Consider the following 23,512-nt stretch of genomic DNA (forward strand, 5'->3'; position numbering starts at 1 on the left):
TTTTTTTTACATTATCTTATTAAATTCTCATAATAACCCTAGGACAGAGGTGCTGTATTTTTCCCCATTTCACACATGAGGAAATTGAGGTGTAAGAAAGATAATTTTCCTAAAGCCCTACAGCCAGAAAATGGCTGATCCAGAACTTACACCAAGGTGTCTAAAGAGCTATAATGAAGGCAGGAAGCTTGGCCCAGAAACCAGGGGAATGACAGGTCAAATCTAAGTGGTGGGAACAGACATTTATGAAAAGTGAGTGGGCTGCTTTACTGGAAGAGGAAATTCGAGAGAGGACTTAGCAAATAGAGTTAGAACAGAGTATGAGGCAGAGAGAAGGAGGTTGTGAATGTCAATCCAGGCAGCAAATATTCTGTTTGTCTATCATGTGTTTGGGAAGAAGGTAGGAACAGAAGATAGGAGCTTGACAACTCTATAGTTGTGGGCTGTTGTTGTTGCTGTTATTTTTAAGATTAACCTGGTCACAAAGAGAATGAAGAGCAAGAGTCTAGTAGTAGAGGGCTGATGAGGGCGAAATCCTCAGCTCTAAAGAAGGATGGGGTGTTTTCAGGTGTTTTCCAAACTCCTGAGGGTACACAGCTACAGGTCCGCTTCCCAGTCTCACCACAGAGCATGGGAAGAGACTAACACTCCTCACCAATCTTTCCCCACAGACTGCAGTATTTCCACATCCGCACAAGCTAACAAAGCCCTTTGGAACCATGAAGATTTTTTCCCGCTACCAGACATTCAGATTCATCTGGCTCACAAAGCCAATTGGCCGGTGCTTTCACAAAAGTCACCAGCTGGGAGCGCCTCTGACTCTCGCGGACTTGGAAGCCATAAATCGCTGTGAGAGATCATTGCCTAAGAACTTTAACTTTGCTGGGGATGTGCTGGATCAGTGGTCCCAAAAAGAGAAGGTACAAGATGACGGGCCTCCTGTAAATGCTTGGTGTCTACCTGTCTCTCAGCCTTCCATTTCCTTGTTCTGTGGCCGTTTTTAATTCCATTTTTTCATACCTCTTGGTTTCCTTTGTTTTCCAATTGCCCTCTCTCTCTCCAGGGAAGAACTTTGCCCCTCAACTACATATGGCTGTCTTCATCCTCAGCCCCCCTCATCATGGTTACTCAAAGAATTATGCCTCTTTCCCCTCATTTTCCCCAAGTCGAACATAGCAGCTCTTTTTTCTCCAATTCTTCTGTTTGGTCTGGTCACAAAATAACAGTAACTTGAGCTTTGGTATTATGAATAGTCATTGGTGCAGAAGCAGAGGTTGAAAAGGAAAAAGCAATATGTTTTATGAAGTGTTTAGTGTATCCCCAGGTCAAGGTCCCTGCATACTGACCCCCACCCCCAGCCAGGCACTAAGCTGAACACTTTACTTATCAATGCTTACCAAAGTGCACTGCGAGGGCCCGTGCTTCAGAATATATGCTACATGTAGAAGGTACTGAATATGTGGAGTTAATTCTTCCTAGTAAATAGAATGGACAATCTTCCTTCAAATCTATTGTCTTTAGCAGCTCGCTTATATTTGATACACTCACTTTTGAACAGAGAGCACAGATAGAAGATGAAAATCTGTAGATAAAATGTAGGGATGTATTTTGTTTTCAGTATACATATTTATTTTTCAGTAACCCATTTTTAGCAAGTTGTACTGATTTTCCCATTATGGTGGTATTAATAATTAAACATATTTTCCTTCTTAAGTAAAGTATTCAAGTGAAAATGAGTCAACAGTGTAAAGAAGAATACAAAGAACAATAGCACAAGTGTAGACAGATCTGGAAAAATAGTGATACTCAAATGACTAACGATTGAGAAATACAGATCTGTATTATTTCATCAAATCCCCATCACCACCCTGCAGATAAGGGGGCTGCAGATAAGGAACTTAACCTCACAGAAGTTAAGCTACTTATCCAAGTTCACCAGTTCAAAGGTAAATGAACCAGCTTCTGATCTTATAGAGCTTTAATCCATTGGATAGGGATGCCTTTATGATATCACAAAGTTTAATGGAATAAATGGGAACGTACATACAAAGCTGCAGGAACACAGAGAAGTCAGGAGAAGAAGTGGGAGCTAAGAAAGACTTGACCAAAGAAGTGAAATGAGAACTGAGCTTCCAAGTATTTTCCAACTAGGGAAGGTAAAGGGAGCATTCCAGATAGGGGAAGAAAAGGAGAGTAATATCTCCCCCAAGTAATACATAAAGCAAAAAGATTTTACAGTACAGACTTCTAGAATCACTATAAGACATTTGCTCCAGAAACCAATCAAGCTCCTTCCACAAAGGCCCTCCATCTTGTTCTCGGTTACCTATGAAAGCCATAGCTTTCTCTTTACCAAAAGAGGGTAAAAAATGATAAGTTCCTAATCAGTCTTGGTCCATTCATTTTGGCTTTTGGTTGGAAGAGACTCTAACTTAAACAAGAAAGAAATTTATCAAAGGGATGTGGGGGAGGTCACAAAATTGGGTTGGAAGCTAGAGTTTTCACAAAGACAGGAAGCAGGACAGATGTATAAGCACCAAGAGCCAATAGACGGATTTTGCTCCAACCATTTTCTATCTTTTTGTTCTTCTCAGAAAACTCAATCAGGGACAGAAGGTGTGATTGGCCCAACTTGGTTCACAGGCCCACATGCTGATCAGGGAAGGACGGGCACCCTGATGGGTTGTCTCAACAAGGTGGTATTTGATAGAATAGTGGCTCCCTCACAGACAAACTGGTTCTGTTACTGGGCTCCACCAGCACAAATGCTGAGGGAAAGATACCAAATATGTCCCATCTATTTGATGACCACTCATTCACGCCTTCTCCCCTCTTTCCCATGTGCCTATGCATACCTAGACAGGAGAGAGACCAGCCAACCCAGCCCTGTGGTGGGTGAATGGCAAAGGGGATGAGGTGAAATGGAGCTTTGGAGAACTGGGCTCCTTGTCCCGAAAGGCTGCCAATGTGCTCACCAAGCCCTGTGGTTTAGAGAGAGGAGACCGAGTGGCCGTGATTCTTCCCCGAATCCCAGAATGGTGGCTTATAAACGTGGCTTGTATGAGAACAGGTCAGTGCCAATATTTAACATTTCTAAATCATGCAGAAACAGAAAAAGACTGAAAGTAGAGGTTTTTCTGAATTGTTAGTCCTGACTGAAGTTATGCTTACAAAGAACAGAAAAACTGGGTTGAAATTAGAAGCAGTCATGATGCAATAATAAAACACTACCTCAAGAGGTAAGTATTATTGATGTGATGCCCATTTTGTGAGAAAGGAAACTGATGTTCAGAAAGGTTAAATTTGCCCAGAGTCACACAGCTAGAAAGCTATGCAATTGGAGCTTAAACACAAAACTCTATAAAAGCAAATGTGGGTACCAATACCTCTTTGCAGTGCTGGTTATGATGTGTTCATCCAGATGCTCCAGAACTTCCTTCTCTGAATACATTTGGATTCTCCCTGACATAGCAGTACAAAAGGAAGAAAAAAGGACTATAACAAAATGACTTTTAAGACTAAGGTTGTAGATTCCAGCTGGAAAACCTTTGCCTCTTCCCAGAAAATTAATGTGTTAAATGACACATTTTCTCCCACAGTAGTAATTTATAATGTACCCCAGTAAAATTTCTACAGAACTCTTTTCCTTTCTAGGACAGAGTTCAGCAGAAACCACGGCCAGTGAGTTGGCCATCTATTTTTGTAAATAAAGCTTTAAAGTTATAATGGAATACAGCCATGCTCACTCATTTACGTATTGTCTATAGCTCTTTTTGCACTACAACAGCAGAATTGCTGATTGAAATAGAGATGGTACGACTCACAAAGCCTAAAATGTTTACAATCTGGCCTTTTACTGAAAAAGTTTGCACACACAACGTAAATGTTTATAAGTCAATCAAAAATAAACAAGAATACCGAAGGATATACTACTATACAGAACACAAAAACACTTGTTGCAATATCATTAATAATAGGAAAAAATGGAAACAACTATATAGGAACTATTAAATAACTTAAAAACTAGCTGAGAATAAAGTTTAGTGAGGGTGTGGTTATTGCTAATTGAAATTATGATGCTTCAATTTGCTGGAATGTCATTAAAAGAATAATTACAAGGATTTCATAATAGTGTTGAAAAATGCTCTCATTGCCAATATTACATAAAATAGCAATATATAAAATTCTTTTTACATTCACTATAAAAAGGAATTTGCAAATGTGAAACCAATTGTGGGTTGGAAAGAGATTAAAGGTTTTATTTGTCATAAAAATATACTAATATTACTTAACATAATGTATGCCATTTGTGAAATGCTGAGATTAAAAACAAACCCACAAGCAGAATGGTCAAAAATATACAATTAATTAAATGTTAAACAAGCGCCTGAGGGATTATGTTTTCAAGTTCAGAATAATTAAACCTCAGTAAACAGAGATACTAGTACTATGCACCACATAGCTAAATACTTTGCTTTTGCTGTAAAGCGTAAAAATCTGAAATTCACTAGAAGAGAACTTACTCCTGACCCCCAAGCTATCCATTGAATACATCCACATCACAAATCCCCCAAGAGTACTAATAATTTCTGAGCCACTAAGAACAAATGGTTTGCAAAATCTTATATTTTTATATTGAGTGAATTATGAGATATTTTCTTGATTAACTTATCACATCAAATATTTATTCATCTTCTCAACAGGGGATGACATGTAAGCGCTTTTAAGATATATTCAGTAATTGAAGTTTCCTTCCTAGGAATTCAACTCCATATCTTCCTATTTAGCCTACTTCAGGGAACTCACCAAGAAATAAGGAGTCTGGTATATGACACAGGTCTTGGAGTCTGGGAAGTATATCTTTGAATCTTGGTTCTGCCACTTACTTTACAGACCCTGGGCTAGTTGTCGTCTGTCTGCTGGGATTAATTTTAAGTGAGATACCAGGCATATATTACATACTCAATAAATGGCGGTGGCTCTTTGTAATGCTTTACATACATTCCACTTTCTTGCCATTGATCTGCTTTAGAAAGTGCAAACCACTTTCCCTCTGTTTTTCATCTAATTCTCCCATATATGTTCTTCTCATAAGGAACTAGTACTTTAAAATCAGGCCCATCACAGGCCAATGTTTAGAATGATGTGAAACAGTGGAATAAATGAAGCATTGCCAAAGTAATGTAGGCATATGTCAATGAACACAGACCACTGAGAAAACCCAGGTTTGAAGGCTGACTCTGCCACTTGCTTGGCTCATATTCCATCAAATGGCAACAACTGCATTGATTTACATGGTTGCTTAAAACAGTGGCCTCCAAGTTTGTTTTGGCTATACAATCTATCAATAAAAATTCTTGGGAAACATATACTCCCATCTGGATATAGTTATTTAAGTTGTTCTACTTTGCAAATACAGTATGTATAAAAATATATACAAAAATGAGATAAAGTCATAAACAGAATTCCATATCTGCAATAAATTTTTTAAATTCTAATTTCTTCTCTTATCCCTAGTGGCTTATCTTGCCAAACTCATTTGGAAACCATAGGTTCAGATGATTGGATGAGTTGATATTCATGAAAATGTAAACCTGTAAAGTGCTGTAAAATGTAAAGTACTGTTTAAGTGTTATATGACAATGACTAAAATGGTACATAATAATAGCCCACCATTATGATGGCTCATGGTAAAGAATCATCTGCCAATGCAGGAGATGTGGGTTCCATCCGTGAATCTGGAAGATCCCCTGGAGAAGGAAATAGCAACCCACTCCAGTATTCTTACCTGGGAAATCCTGCAGACAGAGGAGCCTGGCAGGCTGCAGTCCATGGGGTGGCAAAAAGAGGCAGACATGTCTTAGCAACTAAACAACAACAGCATAATGCTTACTATGTGCCAGACTTATTATTAGTTTCCCCATTTTACAAAGAAGGAAAGGAGGACACAGAGAGATGAAGGAATAAGTTCAAGGTCACAAAGCAAGTATGTTGCAAGAATGGGATTAGATCCAGGGACTGTCGGACTCTGAAGCCAGTGTTCTAAGGATCTCTCAGAGATCAGGGTCCTGCGGGATGTTCCTGGAGACCAAGACAAGGGTAGCTGAAGGTTAGATTTTGCAGCTCTTTGCCATGCAGGCACAAAGCCCAAATTTCCACAGTCTGCAGTCTATTCAGAGGCCTGTCTCTTTCCCAGGGCTTGTCTTCATGCCAGGAACAACCCAGCTGACAGCAAAAGACATCCTCTATCGGCTGCGTGCATCTAAGGCCAAGTGCATCGTGGCCAGTGAGGAGGTGATCCCAGCAGTGGAGTCCATTGTGTCCGAGTGTCCAGACTTGAAGACCAAACTCCTGGTGTCTCCACACAGCCAGAATGGGTGGCTCAGCTTCCCAGAGTTATTTCAGTGAGTATTTTCCCCACATTAGTTGCAGTGCCAGCAATAACACCAGTCACAACTGCATCTCAGAGTCTCCTAGCCTCCAAGGACTCCTGCATGCTGTGGGTTGATCCAGGCTCCTTCTCAGGAAAAAATCACCTAATAAAAACGTTTTAAGGACAGAGAAAGGGCTGTAGCTCTGCTCCCATTTCCCTCCTTTTTGCCAGGGCCTGAGATGAGTGTCCTACCTGACTTAGTACTTGCCTAAGTCCTGGAGCACGTCTCCCACAACTCACAGCCTTGACTCTGGCCACCATTTTTTTCCCTTAAATGTGGTTCACCTCAGGGCTTTTGCCCCTGCTGTTTTTTCTATCTGGAATGCTCTTCCTCAGCCCTCATCAACAGGAAGTTGATGACTTCCTGTCAAACTTCAACTCAAATGTCTTATCCTCAGTGAGACTATCTCTGACCACCAGTTCCAAGCTAGTCTACACATCATCCTATTGTTTTCTTCATAGTACTCATCACTATCCAAATATCATATCCACTCATTTGTTCCTGTATTTACTATCTGTTTTTCTCCTCTGCAGTTGACAAATGATGACCCATAGGCCAATTCTGGCATGGCACTCACTTTTATAAAGTTGTGTTGGAACATGACCACACCCATTTCTGTACATATTGTTTAGAGTGGCTCTCATCTTATAAGAGCAGAGTTGGGTAGCTACAGCAGAGACTCTATGACCCCCAAAGCCTAAGATATTTATTATCTAGGTCTTTACAGAAAAAACTTCCATCCCTCTTCCAAACAGTAAGCTCCAAGAAGGCAAAGGCACTATTTGTCTATTTGACTGATCATTCCATTTCTAGTTCCTACCATTTAGTTGGGCCCTAAGACATGCTTACTGAGGACTGAACAAAACAGCACACTTAACCTCAGTTTTCCTTATATGTAGAATAAGGATGCACATGTCTTAAGTGTTGTTTTGAGGATAAAATAAGCTAATAAGGAAGAAAGTGCTTCCTAAACTGTAAAAAATGGAGTAAAATGTTTATTAAATGTATTATCCTTCAAAGAGCTGTTAAGTAGCTTATGTTTTTTAAAAAAATACTTTTGATTAGCTTATAAAAAGAAGACATATAAACTCTGTTGAATAAAAGTAGTTTCCATTGCTGGAACAAAATTTTACCAGTAATCAAAACTAAACCCTGTTGGTCAAACCCAAAAGGTTTTCCCACAGCTATGCCAGAGGATGCTGTTTGTGTCTTTCATAAACTGAGTACCTCTGGATAAGTCAAATAACATCTCTAAAACTCTGTGTCTTATCCATAAAATAAGAATAGTATAGTTTCTACCCCAATGAGTTGTATAAAAATCAAATGTGATGAAGCATGTGAAGTTTTTAGCATAATGCTTGGCACAGAGTAATCACTCTGTAAGATTTATAGTAATTGTAATTATTATTAGTCTGAAATTAACAAAGCCATTCAGCAGTGCAGTAATTCCCTAAGGTAGTATTATTCAATTGAATATTCATATTCCTCAGTAAAATATTTTTAACACACTCCCCTAATACATATGTATTTATTTATTTATAAATTATATACATGTACTTTTGTGCACCACACAAATATAAAAAATAATTATTTTAAAGAATGAATTCTAAAATACATATAATTTGAAATTCTATTTTCTTCTCATTCCAGTCATCTTGCATATACTCCTGGGCAGCAAGTTCCCCCACTTTCAAGACTCCTGTCCTAAACAACTCTGCCACATTCTGTTGAGTCCCCAGAAAGCCTTTAAAGCATCACAAAATCCACAGGAGACAGACAACTTTGAACTCACATGAATTTCAAATTGAAATTTATACATTTGGGGAGTATTTTTCAAGGTAAAGGGAATCCTCACTTCAAACAAACAACTTTGGAGTGTCATAACTTGACAACTGGCATGGATTGTTTCTCTAAAAGCTAAGGAAAAGAGAGCCATAAATTGCCAACAACTGGCTGTTCTCTCAGAAAACCACACACAGCCATAATCAGTACTATCTCATTTGGTTAATCTTCTGGGAGTTCACTTTAAGGTTTCTTATGCTACTTCTGTCTCCCATGGATAGACATTCATGAACATTTTCCAGAATATTATACTAGAATGGGGAAACAGTTAAAATTATGGGCCTGACTGATATTTCTCTTTTCCTGTCCTAATAAAAAGGACCCTTCCCTTCAGCTCAAGACCCTGGATTCTGATCATAAGGGGCTTAAAACAGTGTTCCAGGAAGAAGAGCTATATGAAAAAAGTATGGAGGCAAATAAAATCCCAAAATGTGCAAAGAAAGTTTGTGCAAGCAGTTGGGGGTGGCTAGAAAGGAAAATATGAAGTCATAGTGGAGGCCAGAAGAGCAAGCAGAAGCCAGATAATAGCCTCTCATATAAAGATCTGACTCTTTGCGATCCCATGGACTATACAGTCAATGGAATTCTCCAGGACAGAATACTGGAGTGGGTAGCTGTTCCCTTCTCCAGGGGATCTTATCAACCCAGGGATCAAACCCAGGTCTCCCACATTGCAGGCATATTTTTTACCAGCTGAGCCATCAGGAAAGCCCAAGAATACTGGAGTTGGTAGACTATCCATTCTCCGGTGGATCTTCCCAACCTAGGAATAGAACCAGGGTCTCCTACATTGCAGGTGGATTCTTTACCAGCTGAACTACCAGGGAAGCCCAAAGATTGAACATGTATGCTAAATTTTTAACTTGATCCTATGAACAAGGGATCTGGAGAGGGAAATGGCAACCCACTCCAGTATTCTTGCCCAGAGAATTCCATGGATGGAAGAGTGGGCTGTGGTCCATGGGGTCACAAAGAGTCAGACACGACGGAGCAATTAATACACACATGACAAGGGAAGCCAGTGAAGAGTTTTAAGAAGTGAAGTGTCAAGGTCAGTTTCCAGTTTTAAATAGATTTCTCTGGCAACTGCATAAAAAATAAATTTGAATAGAACCAAACTGGAATCCGAGAGACCATCTGAAAGGCTTATCTAGGGAAGCAATGACGAAATTCTAAGTCCAAGCTCTGATGAGTAGTACCAAGAGAAGGAGGCACACTAAAAAAGAACTAGAAGGATTTGGAGACTCATTGAACATGAAGAATGAAGGCAGGAATCTTCTGCTTTTTAGCTCGGATGACTTAGTGGGTGGGATACTATCAGCTTGAGAAAGAGTTTAAAGTTGTGTGCTCAGTTGCTCAGTCGTGTCTGACTCTTTGACACCCCCACAGACTGTAGCCTGCCAGGCTCCTCTGTCCATGGGGATTCTCCAGGCAAGAATACTGGAGTGGGTTGCCATGCCCTCCTCCAGGGGATCTTCCCAACCCAGGGATCGAACCCAGGGATTGAACCCAGGTCTCCCACATTGCAGGCAGATTCTTTACTGTCTGAGCCACTGATTGAGGGGACTAAGAACAAACAAATGTGTAGCAAGTGGTAGATATTTGAGTCTCAGGCTCAAGGAGGTAAGGATATAAATCTGGAATCATCAGCATATAATCAGTTCCAAAAAACTGATTATATATATAACTCAGGTATGCAAAGAAAGACAGAAGTCATACGCTGGAAACCCTGCTTGAAAATCTTCTTGTCACTCACAGATTATAATGTTTCTTTGTTTTAAAAATCAAAAGCTTTATATCAAAAGTTTTACATACTAGATTAAGAAGCATTCAAAGATGAGTTGGGCTTTTTTGGTTTGTTTTTGTTTGCTTGTTTGTATCAGATACTATGATGATATTCCCCTTTCTCCAGTCCAACACATACCAATTTCACCATATATTTTACTGAAAAAGTCAATACAATTGAATGGTTTATTTTTATTTGGGGAGAGGGGACAAGGGGTAGGATAGGCAAGTTACCAAGAAAACCACATTAATATTTCATGAAACTATATTTGACAATATAGTGTGTGTTTATATCATTAATCCTTACTGTTTTAAAATTTCAGTGGCAATCTTAATCTAATTAGGATGGATTAAAATGGTATCCTCAACTCTGTTTCCTTCAACCTGAGATATTAAAAAGATGATATATGAGTTTCAAAAATTCATAGGTGTTCTATTGGGTATTAAATACTGAGTAACAAACCAACTCAAAAGTTAGTGATATAAAAACAATCATTTTATTTGCTCAAGATTCTTTGGGTTAGAGATTCATGTAGGTCTCAGCAGAAGCAATTTATCTTTGCTCCACATCAGCTTGACTGGAGCTGGAGGATCCAAGTGGGTTCACTCATAAGTCTGAGACTTTGGTGTTCGTTAAACATTTCTCTTCTCCCACACATGCCCTGTCTCTCCAGCAGGACAATCTGAACATTTTTATGTGGTGGCTGTGTTCCAGTGAAAAGTGAAACTACAAAGCCTTTGTGGCTCAGGCTGAGAAGTTGCACAACTTCTGTCATGTCCTGTTGGTCAAAGCAAGTCTTAAGACCAGCCCAGATTCAAGGAGAGAGGACACAGGCTCCATCCCTCAGTGAGGCATGCTTGGATGGAAGGAATTTTGGGGGCTGTCTATGCAGACAATATTACACAGATATTACTATCAGTTAAAGTGCTCTTAGCTTTAGCAATAGAAGACCCAAGTAAGCATGGCTTAAACAATACAAGTTTATTATATTACAAATAAGTACAGAGGTAGAATGGAATGAGACTTGGTTAATTCAGTGTTTTTTTGAAGATAGCATGGACCTATACTCATTCATCTTTCCATCATGGCATCCTTAGTGTGGATGATAATGCTTCTTGTGATCCCAACATGGCTAGGCTGATTCCAGACATCAAGTACTCTTGCAACAATATCCAAAGGTCAAAAAGCAAGATGAATGGGGTAGGGAGAGGCAGTATTCCTTCCTAATTGCATCATATGCCCATTCCTAACTCAGTAACACGGAGAAGGCAATGGCACCCCACTGCAGTACTCTTGCCTGGAAAATCCTATGGACAGAGGAGCCTGGTAGGCTGCAGTCCATGGGGTGGCTAAGAGTTGGACATGACTGAGTGACTTCACTTTCACTTTTCACTTTCATGCATTGATGGCAACCCACTCCAGTGTTCCTGCCTGGAGAATCTAGTGGTCTAGACCACTGGTGGTCTAGTGGTTAAGTGGTTAAGCTTTTATGCCCTCACTTCCAAGGGTACAGGTTCCATCTTTGGATGTAGAACTAAGATCCCACAAGCCATGCAGTCCCTGCAAAGTCCCTATAAGTTTTCTTGAGAAATTTCTCTCAGGGAGGCTTTGGATTACATTCTGGTGTCAAGAAGGCATAAGTAGCAAAGCAAAAAAAAAAAATATCAGAGCTAAACTGGTCTGCCATGTTCAGTCATCATCTTGGGGCCCATACTTTACAGAACTGCCTCTGCAGAGCACAGTTGTGTGGAGACAGGAAGTCAAGAACCAATGGCGATTTATTTCACCAGTGGGACCACAGGCTCTCCCAAGATGGCCCAACACTCTCAGAGCAGCCTGGGAATTGGGTATACCCTCTGTGGAAGGTAAGGAGGAAAACTGTTTTTTTTTTTTTTTTTTAATTATCCCCTGAGCTGCCAATATGTATATCCAATTGCCTAGTTGGCACCTCTACTTGGGTGGCTATTAGGTATTTCCAATGAAACATCTACAAAATAGAACTCTCAATGTCTTAATTCAGGAAATTGTACCATCTAACCAACTGGTCAAGCAAGAACTTAGGAACTGACCTTGATTCAGTCCCCCCAAAGCATGTCTGGCTCCTTCTCCTTTTGGCCACATAAATTTGCCCACCCAGAAAGGCCGTCCAAGATGTCCTAAAACTATCACATTACCCTATTTCATTTTCCTCATAGCACTTATCACTATTTGAAATTGTGATATTTACTTAGATACTTATTCACTATCTATCTCCCTTAAAACAGGGAAGAAATCTGGTCTTCCTTGCCCTCTGCTATAGAACAATGTCTATCATATAATATTTGCTCAGTAAATAGTTGTCACCTCAGTGGACAAACTCAGAAAACCATGCCAAACCCAGACTCCCAGTCTACTCTCAGACTACCTAAGATTCTGAAAAGCCCTCTATCAAGAATGAGAGGTGGTGCTGCTCATCCGGGCGTGGGGCTTCTTTTGACCCTTCTCCATAGCCATTGAGGTTCCAAGGCAAGGCTGTTCCTTAAGGACACAAATTTGTTTACTTTCCTGTTTCTTTGTTTTATTTCAGCTTGGTCTGTATTGTTGCTTCCCCATATCACTTAGGTATTGGCTAGACCTGAAGTCCACAGATATCATATGGAACATGTCTGACACTGGCTGGATCAAGGCTGCCATTGGCAGTGTGTTTTCCTCCTGGCTTCAAGGAGCCTGTGTCTTTGTGCATCGGATGGCCCAGTTTGACACCAACACTTTCCTGGATGTAAGTCACTACTTCAAATTACATATAGTTTTCTAAATTACATATAGGTTTCTCTCGTCTTTCCCAAAACCATAGAGACATGATTCCTCAGAATGCAGGACTTCTTGGGCTTATGAAAACCATTTCTTTTTTAAGAAGTAAAGTCTCCAGAGACTTGGCTTTAAAATGTATTTAACAGAGTGAAGAAGGAACACCCACAATGCTCTTAAGCATAAAACCCCTCTTGTGCTTCAAATTCTTCAGAATTTGCTAGTATCACTAAATCAGTGGCCACCTGAGAGTCTGGTTCTAAATAACAGATTAAGTCTCAGTTCAGTTCAGTTCAGTTCAGTCGCTCAGTTGTGTCCGACTGCCTGAGAGTCTGGTTCTAAATAACAGATTAAGTCTCAAGTCTAAATAAATCTTTGGTTTCTGTTTCAGTGAAACAAAGACAATAGTTGATAAATCTGAACTCCTGTGTAGAGGAGATGAAGGTGGTGTCACCTTTCTCCCAGAGTAGCGCCTTTCATTCTCCCTTCGCCCTGTGCTTCTCACTTTGCTAATTCTCAGAACCCAATATTCTTCTTGAAACCAGGAACATCCATCCTTCTCAGCCAGCAACAGCTAGAATGAGATATCAGATGGCTCCAGTTTCTTTAGCCTTTAGAAAAATGTGATTCAAGGCCAATTATTTTTCAACTCCATGAATGATCAATCAAGTTTAACAAAATACTTATTATTAAAAGCACCACACCTGTGTGTGACTAAAAGCTATGCTCACCCTGTTATTTTGCCAACTGGTTTGACGAGATGGTTTATGAGTTTTCACAGAAATTTAGAGTAACATAAGAACTTGGGTCTCTACATCAGATTTGTAAAGTTACTTGAAGTAGATAAGTTAATTTTACAGTTTTAAAACCAACATTTATAAAATAAGAATATTTTATTATTTATGAAATATTCTTTCATAAAGTATTAAATATGTTATAATATTTAAATAGAAATATTTAATAATATGTTAATATACCATCACATATAATTACATATAACATTATTAGTATTCTTATTTAGTATATTCAATGAGACAAAATGAGAATAAATATTAAAATAAAATATTCTTTTATAAAATATTAAATGTGTAAGATCTAAATATCTTATATGTCATTGACAAATTATATATTAATATAATATTGATATATCTGTTTCATGTAATACTAAATACAAATATTAAAATTGTTTTAATTCAGTTGCTAAATTGTGTCTGAATCTTTGCTGCCACACTGACAGAAGCATGGCAGGCTTCTCTGTCCTCTACTATCTCCCAGAGTTTGCTCAAACTCATGTCCGTTGAGTCAGTGATGCTCTCTAACCATCTCATCCTGTGACACCATTTTCTCCTTTTGCCTTCCATCTTTAGCATTGAGGTCTTTTCCAATGAGTTTTCTCTTCACATCAGATGGCCAAAGTATTGGCACTTCAGCTTTAGCATCAGTCCTTCCAGTGAAAATTCAAGGTTGATTTACTTTAGGTTTGACTGGTTTGATCTGTTTGCTGTCCAAGGGACTCTCAAGAGTCCACATTTGAAGGCAAAAGTTTTTCAGCGCTCAGCCTTTTATATGGTCCAAATCTCAGATCTGTACGTGACTACTGGAAAAACCATAGATTTGACTAAATGGACCTTTGTCAGCAAAGTGATGTCTTTGCTTTTTTAATATGTTGTCTAGGTTTGTCATAGCTTTCCTTCCAAGAAGCAAGTGTCTTTTAATTTCATGGTTGCACCACAATTTGAAAGCATCAGTTTTTTAGCGCTCAGCCTTTTATATGGTCCAACTCTCACATTCATCCATGACTACTGGAAAAACCATATTTTTGACTATATGGACCTTTGTCGGCAAAGTGATGTCTTTGCTTTTTTAATACATTGTCTTGGTTTGTCATAGCATTCCTTCCAAGAAGCAAGTGTCTTTTAATTTCACCATCCACAGTGATTTTGGAGCCCAAGAAAATAAAGTGTTTCACCGTTTTCATTGTTTCCCCATCTATTTGCCATGAAGTGATGGGACCAGATGCCATGATCTTAGTTTTTTTAATGTTTTAAAGCCAGCTTTTTCACTCTCCTCCTTCACTCTCATCAAGAGGCTTTTTAGTTCCTTTTGCTTTCTGCTGTTAGAGTGGTATCATCTGTGTATCTGAGGTTATTGGTATTTTTCCATGAGATGATCACATGTCAATGAAAGAAAAGAGGAGGTTGTAGACATCAGCTCCAGTCATTGCCTTTAATTAACCACTGCTGATATTTCGTCTTTCTCCATCATCCAGACGCTTACCACTTATCCCATCACGACCCTCTGCAGTGCTCCCACCGTCTACCGGATGCTTGTGCAAAAAGACCTTAAGAGGTATTTGGGCAGAAATCTCCATTTGAACCACAAACAAAAGTTATAATCCAGCCACACAGATCTCCCCTTTTCAGTACAAGATAGTTTCTCAGTCTCACCATTGCTGACATTTTGAACCAAATATTTCTGTGTCATGGAGTGCTGTCCTTTGCTTTGTAGCATTCTACCTGGCCTCTACCTACTATTAATCTACATCAGTAGGACTTCCCTCTCCATCAGTGGTGATGATCAAAAATGTCTCCAGACATTACCAAGAGTCTCCTAGAGGGCAACCTCCCACCCCTGGCCCCCAACATCCCCAGTTTAAGAATCATTGGAACAACAGAACACTTCCAGAGACAACAAGAGTTCTGTAATCCCAGTGCTTTTATCACCCCTGCTCTAAACACACACACACACACACACACATCTATATTTATACTGCCCTGAAGTTAATAAAGTCTTATGACTTAAAGCTTATATTCAACTTAGCCAAATCACCTGAACATTAGGTGAAGTTGCAAAGTATATTTATTTAACTAACATGAATTTAATACATAAGGAGAGAGAGAAAGGAAGAAACAATTTAAGTCATTACAGTCACCTGCTTCTCCCCTAAACCTGGATCCTTCAAAGACAAAACAAACAGAAAAAAGTCTTCCCCCAAGGTGTGGATGTCTAGGAGGGAGATAGCTATGAGAAACAATAAAGGAGACATGAATCTTCCCTTTTCCTAATCAACTCCTTGTGGCCCTCAGAATGTGAACATCTTGCTCAAATTTTAAGATGAATTCAAGGACTTCTATTCTGAATAGGCCCAATTCATTTTCTACCAAACCCTCCCTCCCATTATGGACCTCACTATGTTAGAATTGAGCTGTTCCAAGCTTTCTCACCTGAACCTGGCTGGGCAATTGAGTAGTAAGCCACTGGTTAAAAGCTCATGCTACAAAGTCAAATAGGTGGACTCTGCTCCTAATAGTGGATCTCAATCACTCAAGAGGACCTTGCTAAGGCTCCCTTAACTCCATCCATAAGAGATATTTAAGAGCCACCTCACAGGTTGTGGTAAGAATTCAACAACAGCAGTATGTTTGGTGAATGAGATACTTGACAAGTGATAAGTGTAGAGTACAGATTATTCAACTCTGCTCTTTATCTTTCGGAGGGCTTGGGCAAGTTCTTTAACTTTTTTCAACCTCAATGTCTTCATCTGTAAAACAGAGTTTGTAACATCATAAATGTTCTATTAATACTAGCTGCCATATTTCTTGGCTCTTAATAAGTTCTTAATATCATTATTAGCATTTTCTCCAACATTTTCCTCTCTTGAATGACCTGTTAAATGTAAACTCCACCAAGAAACTGTTTTAATCATAACATACCCCATGTGCCTAGAACAACATCTGACAAGAGCAGTTGCTCAACAAATATTCTCTGAATGAACTTTCCTAAGACTTGCCCTTCCTCACTCTTTGCTTGTTTCCAATGTCCTAGTTATCTGCCAATGAAAGCCACTCATATTTTGCTCCCCAAAGACCCCAGTGAAACTCTCTCTCCAGATATAAATTCAAGAAGCTGAGGCATTGCTTGACAGGAGGGGAGCCACTCAATCCAGAGGTGCTGGAACAGTGGAAAGTGCAAACTGGATTGGAGCTGTATGAGGGCTACGGACAGACAGAAGTGGTATGTTTAATGGACAAAGTTTAGCCTTTCAACCCCAGGACTGTCAACTGAGCCCCTGAAGTGTTCCCATCATGCTCTAAATTGTGATGGTATTTCCTAAAACTTCTAAATTGCCCGACTAGGTTTGACTGAAGGGGAATTATGATTATTCTTGGCTTTCCTGCCTCCTCACACAGGCTAAGTCTCAGAGGTGTTAGAGATTGAAGAGGTTCAAAATTGAATAGCTCATCTTTCCAATGCACTGGGAAGGACCCCAGAGAGTCCCAGTGGGCTTAATAGAACTTAAGGTGCACTTAATGGTACTCAGCCAAAAGGAGTGATTTTCAAAGTGTAGTCCCCAAACCAGCAGTATCAGTAGCACCTATGAATTTGGTAGAAATACAAATTCAAATACCCTGGCCTCTCCCTGACCTATGAATGAGAAACTGGGATGGGGCCCCAGCAATGTGTTTTAACTGATACATACTCAAGTTTGAGAACTACTAGTACTCTCGCCTGGAGAATCCCATGGACGGAGGAGCCTGGTAGGCTGCAGTCCATGGGGTCTCGAAGAGTCAGACATGACCGAGTGACTTCACTTTCACTTTTCACTTTCATGCATTGGAGAAGGAAATGGCAACCCACTCCAGTGTTCTTGCCTGGAGAATCCCAGGGATGGGGGAGCCTGGTGGGCTGCCGTCTATGGGGTCACACAGAGTCGGACATGACTGAAGCAACTTAGCAGCAGCAGCAGCAGTCTCAAATAATATATTTTGGAAGATGAGCTTGAATACTTGAAAAATCAGTCAAAACTGGGTCTTGGATTTCATTGTCATGATATATTAATAGCTACAGAAAAGTGAATTTTTACATAGTGACATAAAATATATTCTCTTAATAGGGAATAATTTGTGCCAATCAGAAAGGACAAGAAATTAAACCAGGCTCAATGGGGAAAGGAGTACTACCCTACGATGTGCAGGTGGGTAATACCCAACTGGTTCAACAAAGAAGAGAGACTATTTCAGATTTCTGCTATTCATTACAGAACTATTAATAACCCATTTTCATTTTGTGTAAAGAAAGTTTTAGGTACCTAAACTGTTTCTTTCATTCTAGATTATTGATGAAAATGGCAATATCCTACCACCTGGAAAAGAAGGGGAAATTGCCCTCAGGCTAACATCTACACGACCCTTCTGTTTCTTCTCTGAATATGTGGTACAAGAATGTAGAACTTTAATAGACTTTAATAGAAAAGGTGGTATAATAGGGAGTCATATAGACTTGGGTCCAAATTTCATATCCCACATGTTTTGCTATGTAACCTTGGACAAGTCACAAAATCCAAGTCTATTTCATCAGCTGTAAAATGAAAAAAATAGATATATTATCTCTCTCCTAAGGATTTTGTGAAGATTAAACTCTATGTGAAAGAAACCAGCTATTTTGGTTGTCCTCAGGAAGGACACCTGGATAGGCTTTAGGGGGTGGGGGGAGGTAGATATGTGGTGCCATGGGTGGCATAGATAATATTTTTTATTATACTCTTGTATTCTTTTGTATTCTTTGCCAGGAACTACCTTTAAAAATTTTTTTTTTAGAAATAGAATATGAAATGTACTAGTCACTTCATGGGTGCCATACCCCTTCTATTCTGATCAAACTAATCCCCAATGTCATGTTTGATTCATAGGACAATCCAGAGAAAACTGCTGCCACCATAAGAGGGAATTTTTACGTCACTGGAGACAGAGGAGTGATGGACAGTGATGGTTATTTCTGGTTTGTTGGCAGAGCTGATGATGTCATCATATCCTCTGGGTATGTACATTTGGTACTTTTAGAAAGTCACAATTTACCAGGGAAATCTACTTCGGTGTAGATGTCAAAGGCTTCTTCTTTTCCCCTTCTAGGTACCGTATTGGGCCATTTGAAGTGGAGAGTGCACTAATTGAGCACCCAGCGGTCGTTGAATCAGCTGTTGTCAGCAGTCCAGATCCAGTCAGAGGAGAGGTAGTATGAAGGTCACTAATTAAAGCAGCAATCTCATATTTTCAAGTTGCCCATCTAACCACTTTAAAGAATGAATCAAAAGTAGTCATGTAATGAGACACACATGGCAATATATATTAGGCAATCAACTTTACAAGTGAGTTGTGTACCAAAGGGAATGTTTTAAGATTCTTTTAGTAGCAAATGACAGAAACTCAACTCAAACTGACTTATATTTCTTTAAAAAAAAAAAACAATCTATTGGCTCACACATCCAAGGGTTCATGTGATATTAGCAAAACTAAGTCTGTCTCTATTTCTTGCTCTGCTGTTCCTCATGTTGGCACTATTTGGGCAGGTTCTTCCCACCTGACGGTAACAAACGCCATATATACTTAACAAATTACACCTTGACAACCCCAGGAAAGGAGACAGCTTTTTGCTGTCTTTGCAAAGATCTTTGCTGTCTGGCTCGACCTGGATCATATGCCAGTCATTGGACATAGGAGTTCGTGTCAACTCCATCAGAGAGGTAAAGTAATCCTCCACAGGCAAATCAGGGTGCTGTTACTGAAAAGGGAAGACCAGATACTGCACAAGCAAAAGCAGATTTTACTATATGTATGATTGTCGTGAAATGCGTACTATACTTTCTCACAGAAACAGTGCAAATAAGAGATTGTGACCAAGTTCCCAAACAAATACCACAATCCTAATTAGGACCCAATGAAAGGGACTTCAGGGAATGACAAAAGTAGCCTTAGTTTTTGATGTTCAGTTGCTCAGTTGTGTCTGACTCTTTGGGACCCCATGGACTGCAGCACACCAGGTTTCCCTGTCCTTCACTATCTCCCAGAGTTTGCTCAAAATCAGATCCATTGAGTCAATGAGGCCATCCAACTATCTCACCCTCTGTCGCCCCCTTCTCCTCCTGCCTTCAATCTTTCCCAGCATCAGGGTCTTTTCCAGTGAGCTGGCTCTTCCCATCAGGTGGCCAAAGTATTGGAGCTTCAGCTTCAGCATCAGTCCTTCCAATGAATATTTAGTGTTGATATCTTTTAGGATTGACTGGTTTGATCTCCTTGCTGTCCAAGGGACACTCAAGAGTCCTCTCCAGCTCCACAATTTGAAAGCATCAGTTTTTTAGCACTCAACCTTTTATATGGTCCAACTTTCACATCCATACATGACTACTGGAAAAACCATATTTTTGACTATATGGACCTTTGTTGGCAAAGTGATGTCTTTGCTTTTTAATATGTTGTGTAGGTTTGTCATAGCTTTCCTTCCAAGAAGCAAGTGTCTTTTAATTTCATGGCTGCAGTCACCATCCACAGTGATTTTGGAGCCTAAGAAAATAGTCTTTCATTGTTTCCATTGTTTCCCCATCTATTTGCCATAAGTGATGGGACCAGATGCCATGATCTTAGTTTTTTGAATGCTGAGTTTCAAGCCAGCTTTTTCACTCTTCTCTTTCACCTTCATCAAGAAGCTCTTTAGTTCCTCTTAGCGTTTTGCCATTAGAGTAGTGTCATCTGCATATCTGGGGTTATTAATATTTCTCCTGGCAATCTTGATTCCAGCTTGAGCTTCATCCAGCCTGGCATTTTCCATGATGCACTCTGCATGTAAGTTAAATAAACAGGGTGACAATATACAGCCTTGACAGACTCCTTTCCCAATTTGGAACCAGTCCATTGCTCCATGTCTGGTTCTAACCGTTGTTTGTTGACCTACATACAGGTTCTCAAGAGGCAGGTAAGGTAGTCTAGTATACCCATCTCTTTAAGAATTTTCCACAGCTCAGTTGTGTCCAACTCTTTGTGACCCCATAGACTGTAGCCCATCAGGCTCCTCTGTCCATGGAATTCTCCAGGCAAGAATACTGGAGTAGGTTGCCATTTTCTTCTCCAGAGGATCTTCCTGACTCAGAGATCAAACCCAGGTCTCCTGCATTGCAGGCAGATTCTTTACCATCTGAGCCACCAGGGAAGCTCCAGCCTTAGTTCTAGGAGGAAGTCAAATAGTATGGAAGAGAGAATTTTCTTTTCCTCATGGAAGTTTCCTATATACTTTACGTTGAAATTTCAAAAACACTTTGCTTATCAGCATTCTCCCACATCTCTTTCTGTATTCCTGGCTCAAATTATACATGACCTTCTGTGGATCCCATACTCATACCTCCAGTATCACTTCCATGATCGATGGATTCTGTTGTCCAAAATACTTTTCTCCTGTCACCAAATTCTCCTTGTCTCAATACAACCATTTCAGCTGAATATCAGAATTAAACATGAATTAGAATCAATGTATGAATTGTTAATAACTTATATTCACCTCAGTAGTTATCTAGTTAGTGGGTTTTAAACAGTATTACAAAGAGAAGCAAAAAATATCAGGCAAGAAAGACTTTTTATAGTAGATCAGTCCTTTCTGAGTCCATTTCTCAACATACACACTTTCTCCATCAGGCCTCCTCAAAAATCCTCTCGAAACACATATTCTCTAAACCTCCAATAATCCTCTACTACTTCTTAAGTATGATGGAATAAGTGGCTACCTGTCAATCAAGGACTGCCTATTTAATAAACAGGATTAGTCTGGTTGAAATGTTAAATACTAGTGTGACATGAAAATAAAATGAAGCCTTTAGCTTTATTGAACCACTGCATTCCTCACTCTCTCAAACCATTTATCTGGAATTAGATCTCAAAACCTCACTGTATAGTTGTATTCAAGCTTTGTTCATAGGTGATCTCCAGCATATGCATGCATTACTCAATCTACTATTAACAAACAATTAAGTATTGGTGTTTGCCATTGATTCCAAACTCTTTCATGTGTCTGAAAAATAAATATATTGATATAAATTGATTTTTTTCCCCCTACAGGTAGTGAAAGCTTTTGTTGTTTTATCTGCACCCTTTAAATCATCCAACCCAGAGAAATTAACTCTTGAACTTCAGGATCATGTAAAAAAATCAACTGCACCTTACAAGTATCCAAGAAAGGCAAGTATTGTGCCCAAAAGTTAAATGTGTTAACAAATAAATATCTAAACTAGTAAGTACATATATTAGCTTTTGATTTTATAGTAACTCATTATACAAGTAGAGGACACCTGTTTCAACTTTAAGAATTTTGCTTTAAAATACTTTATATTAAGATACTACAGATGTTTGAAGAATTAGAATCTTTGGTCATCTCTACAATACTAAGTAACTACTAAAGATCCTTATCAGACTAATCAGTCCCATTTCATATAAGGAAAAAAAAATAGTGGCCAATCGTTTTCAAAGACAGCACGACTTATCTATCATAGTACTTTTGGGCCATTATACCTTTCTAAATTCAAAGCATGTGACTTTAAGTATTAAGGGATCAAATTCAAGGGACAGGAAGAAAATACCATCCAAAGAAACTGTGGAATTTTTCCTGAAACCTTCTCCAAAGGAGGGATTTAAGGACAATTCTATATAAAGACACACAGATGGCACTACAATTTCCTTCTAGTCCTAGAATCCTATTAGTTGATATTGACTGATCCTCTACCTAAGAATTCAGTTTCAGTTGGCATCATTTCAGCTAAAAGGTAGTTAATTTCAACCTAAGCAACCTAATTTCCATTCAGTTCACTTAATCAGTGCCTAGTTTCTTTTCATAAATGTTTGAGGACATTTTAAAATACAGTAGTCATATCTTGAGGGAGATCAGAAAGTATTTTACTGTCAAGTCAAGGCCTAAGTAGGAAATTGTATATACTCAAAATTATCTTTAAAAAATCTCCCCAGAACTTCCAGGACCCAGTTCTTAAAAGGTCAAAAAAAAAAAAAAACGAGAATTGACTTGATGTTTCTCTTTGCATTTAGCTGTGGGAAGTAGAGACCTAGGTCTCTAGACCTAGGTCTAGACCATCTCCCTGGGGAAGTAGAGACCTAGGTCTGGTTTGAATTAGAGGAAAGCAATAGAATAAAGGGACTGTTCTTCTGTAAAGCAAACCAGCATTAAAAACCAGCATGATGGAGCTCCACTGTCATCTTTATATATAAACAGAACAGTTTCTGGTGACCAAGACATTCAATTAGCTTCACACAACAGACACTGAAAGTCAACAGACACTTGATCAGACACTTAAAGTCACATGCTTTACTAGTGGGGACAGTAAACTTGATCAAGTGTCTCATACTATGTTTTTCTGTTAACTAGGTGGAATTTGTTAAAGAACTCCCAAAGACAATCACTGGGAAAATCAAACGCAACGTTTTAAGAGACCATGAATGGGGTCGAACATAGCCTGACAAGAGCACACTGGCATTAAGCAGTTAACAGGGCTGCTTTCTTTTAGCCCCTTTTTCCCAATAATTGAGCGACTACTATCTTAAAATGCTTACGATCTTTCCTGGTTGAAAAACTCTACCGAGTTTTTGTTTTGCACTTCGCCAAAAAATAAGTAAGTAAAAATCTAAAAATATTTGGGAAGAAAATGATGATGACCAAACAACAAAGGCAACGATAAATGGCTTGTAGTGTTTAAAATAGGAGTCAGATGATTAATTAGAAAAACATAATGGACAATGAATTTACCTTGTGCCTGATCTTTTCAAAATAAAGATTAGAACTATTCTAAGAGAAATGCTCAAGACGCAATTTCTTCTACTTAAAATCTTCATGTGCT

The 23,512-nt window shown here is 39.1% G+C and overlaps 1 protein-coding gene across 1 annotated transcript; it reads left to right on the top strand.

Annotated features, from left to right (window-relative positions):
- Positions 1 to 201: 201 nt before the first annotated feature.
- Positions 202 to 23,202, top strand: ACSM4 (acyl-CoA synthetase medium chain family member 4). The gene is made up of 13 exons (XM_061401362.1): positions 202 to 920; positions 2,860 to 3,070; positions 6,197 to 6,404; positions 11,784 to 11,927; positions 12,664 to 12,820; positions 15,119 to 15,198; positions 16,740 to 16,863; positions 17,744 to 17,824; positions 17,962 to 18,063; positions 18,539 to 18,666; positions 18,759 to 18,858; positions 21,729 to 21,848; positions 23,044 to 23,202. Exons 1-13 carry the CDS (start codon positions 720 to 722, stop codon positions 23,128 to 23,130), a joined length of 1,743 nt encoding a protein of 580 aa, XP_061257346.1. The 5' UTR covers positions 202 to 719; the 3' UTR covers positions 23,131 to 23,202.
- The last annotated feature ends 310 nt before the right edge of the window (positions 23,203 to 23,512 follow it).

This window comes from Bos javanicus, chromosome 25 (genome assembly GCF_032452875.1).
Source record: "Bos javanicus breed banteng chromosome 25, ARS-OSU_banteng_1.0, whole genome shotgun sequence".
Lineage (NCBI taxonomy): Eukaryota > Metazoa > Chordata > Mammalia > Artiodactyla > Bovidae > Bos > Bos javanicus.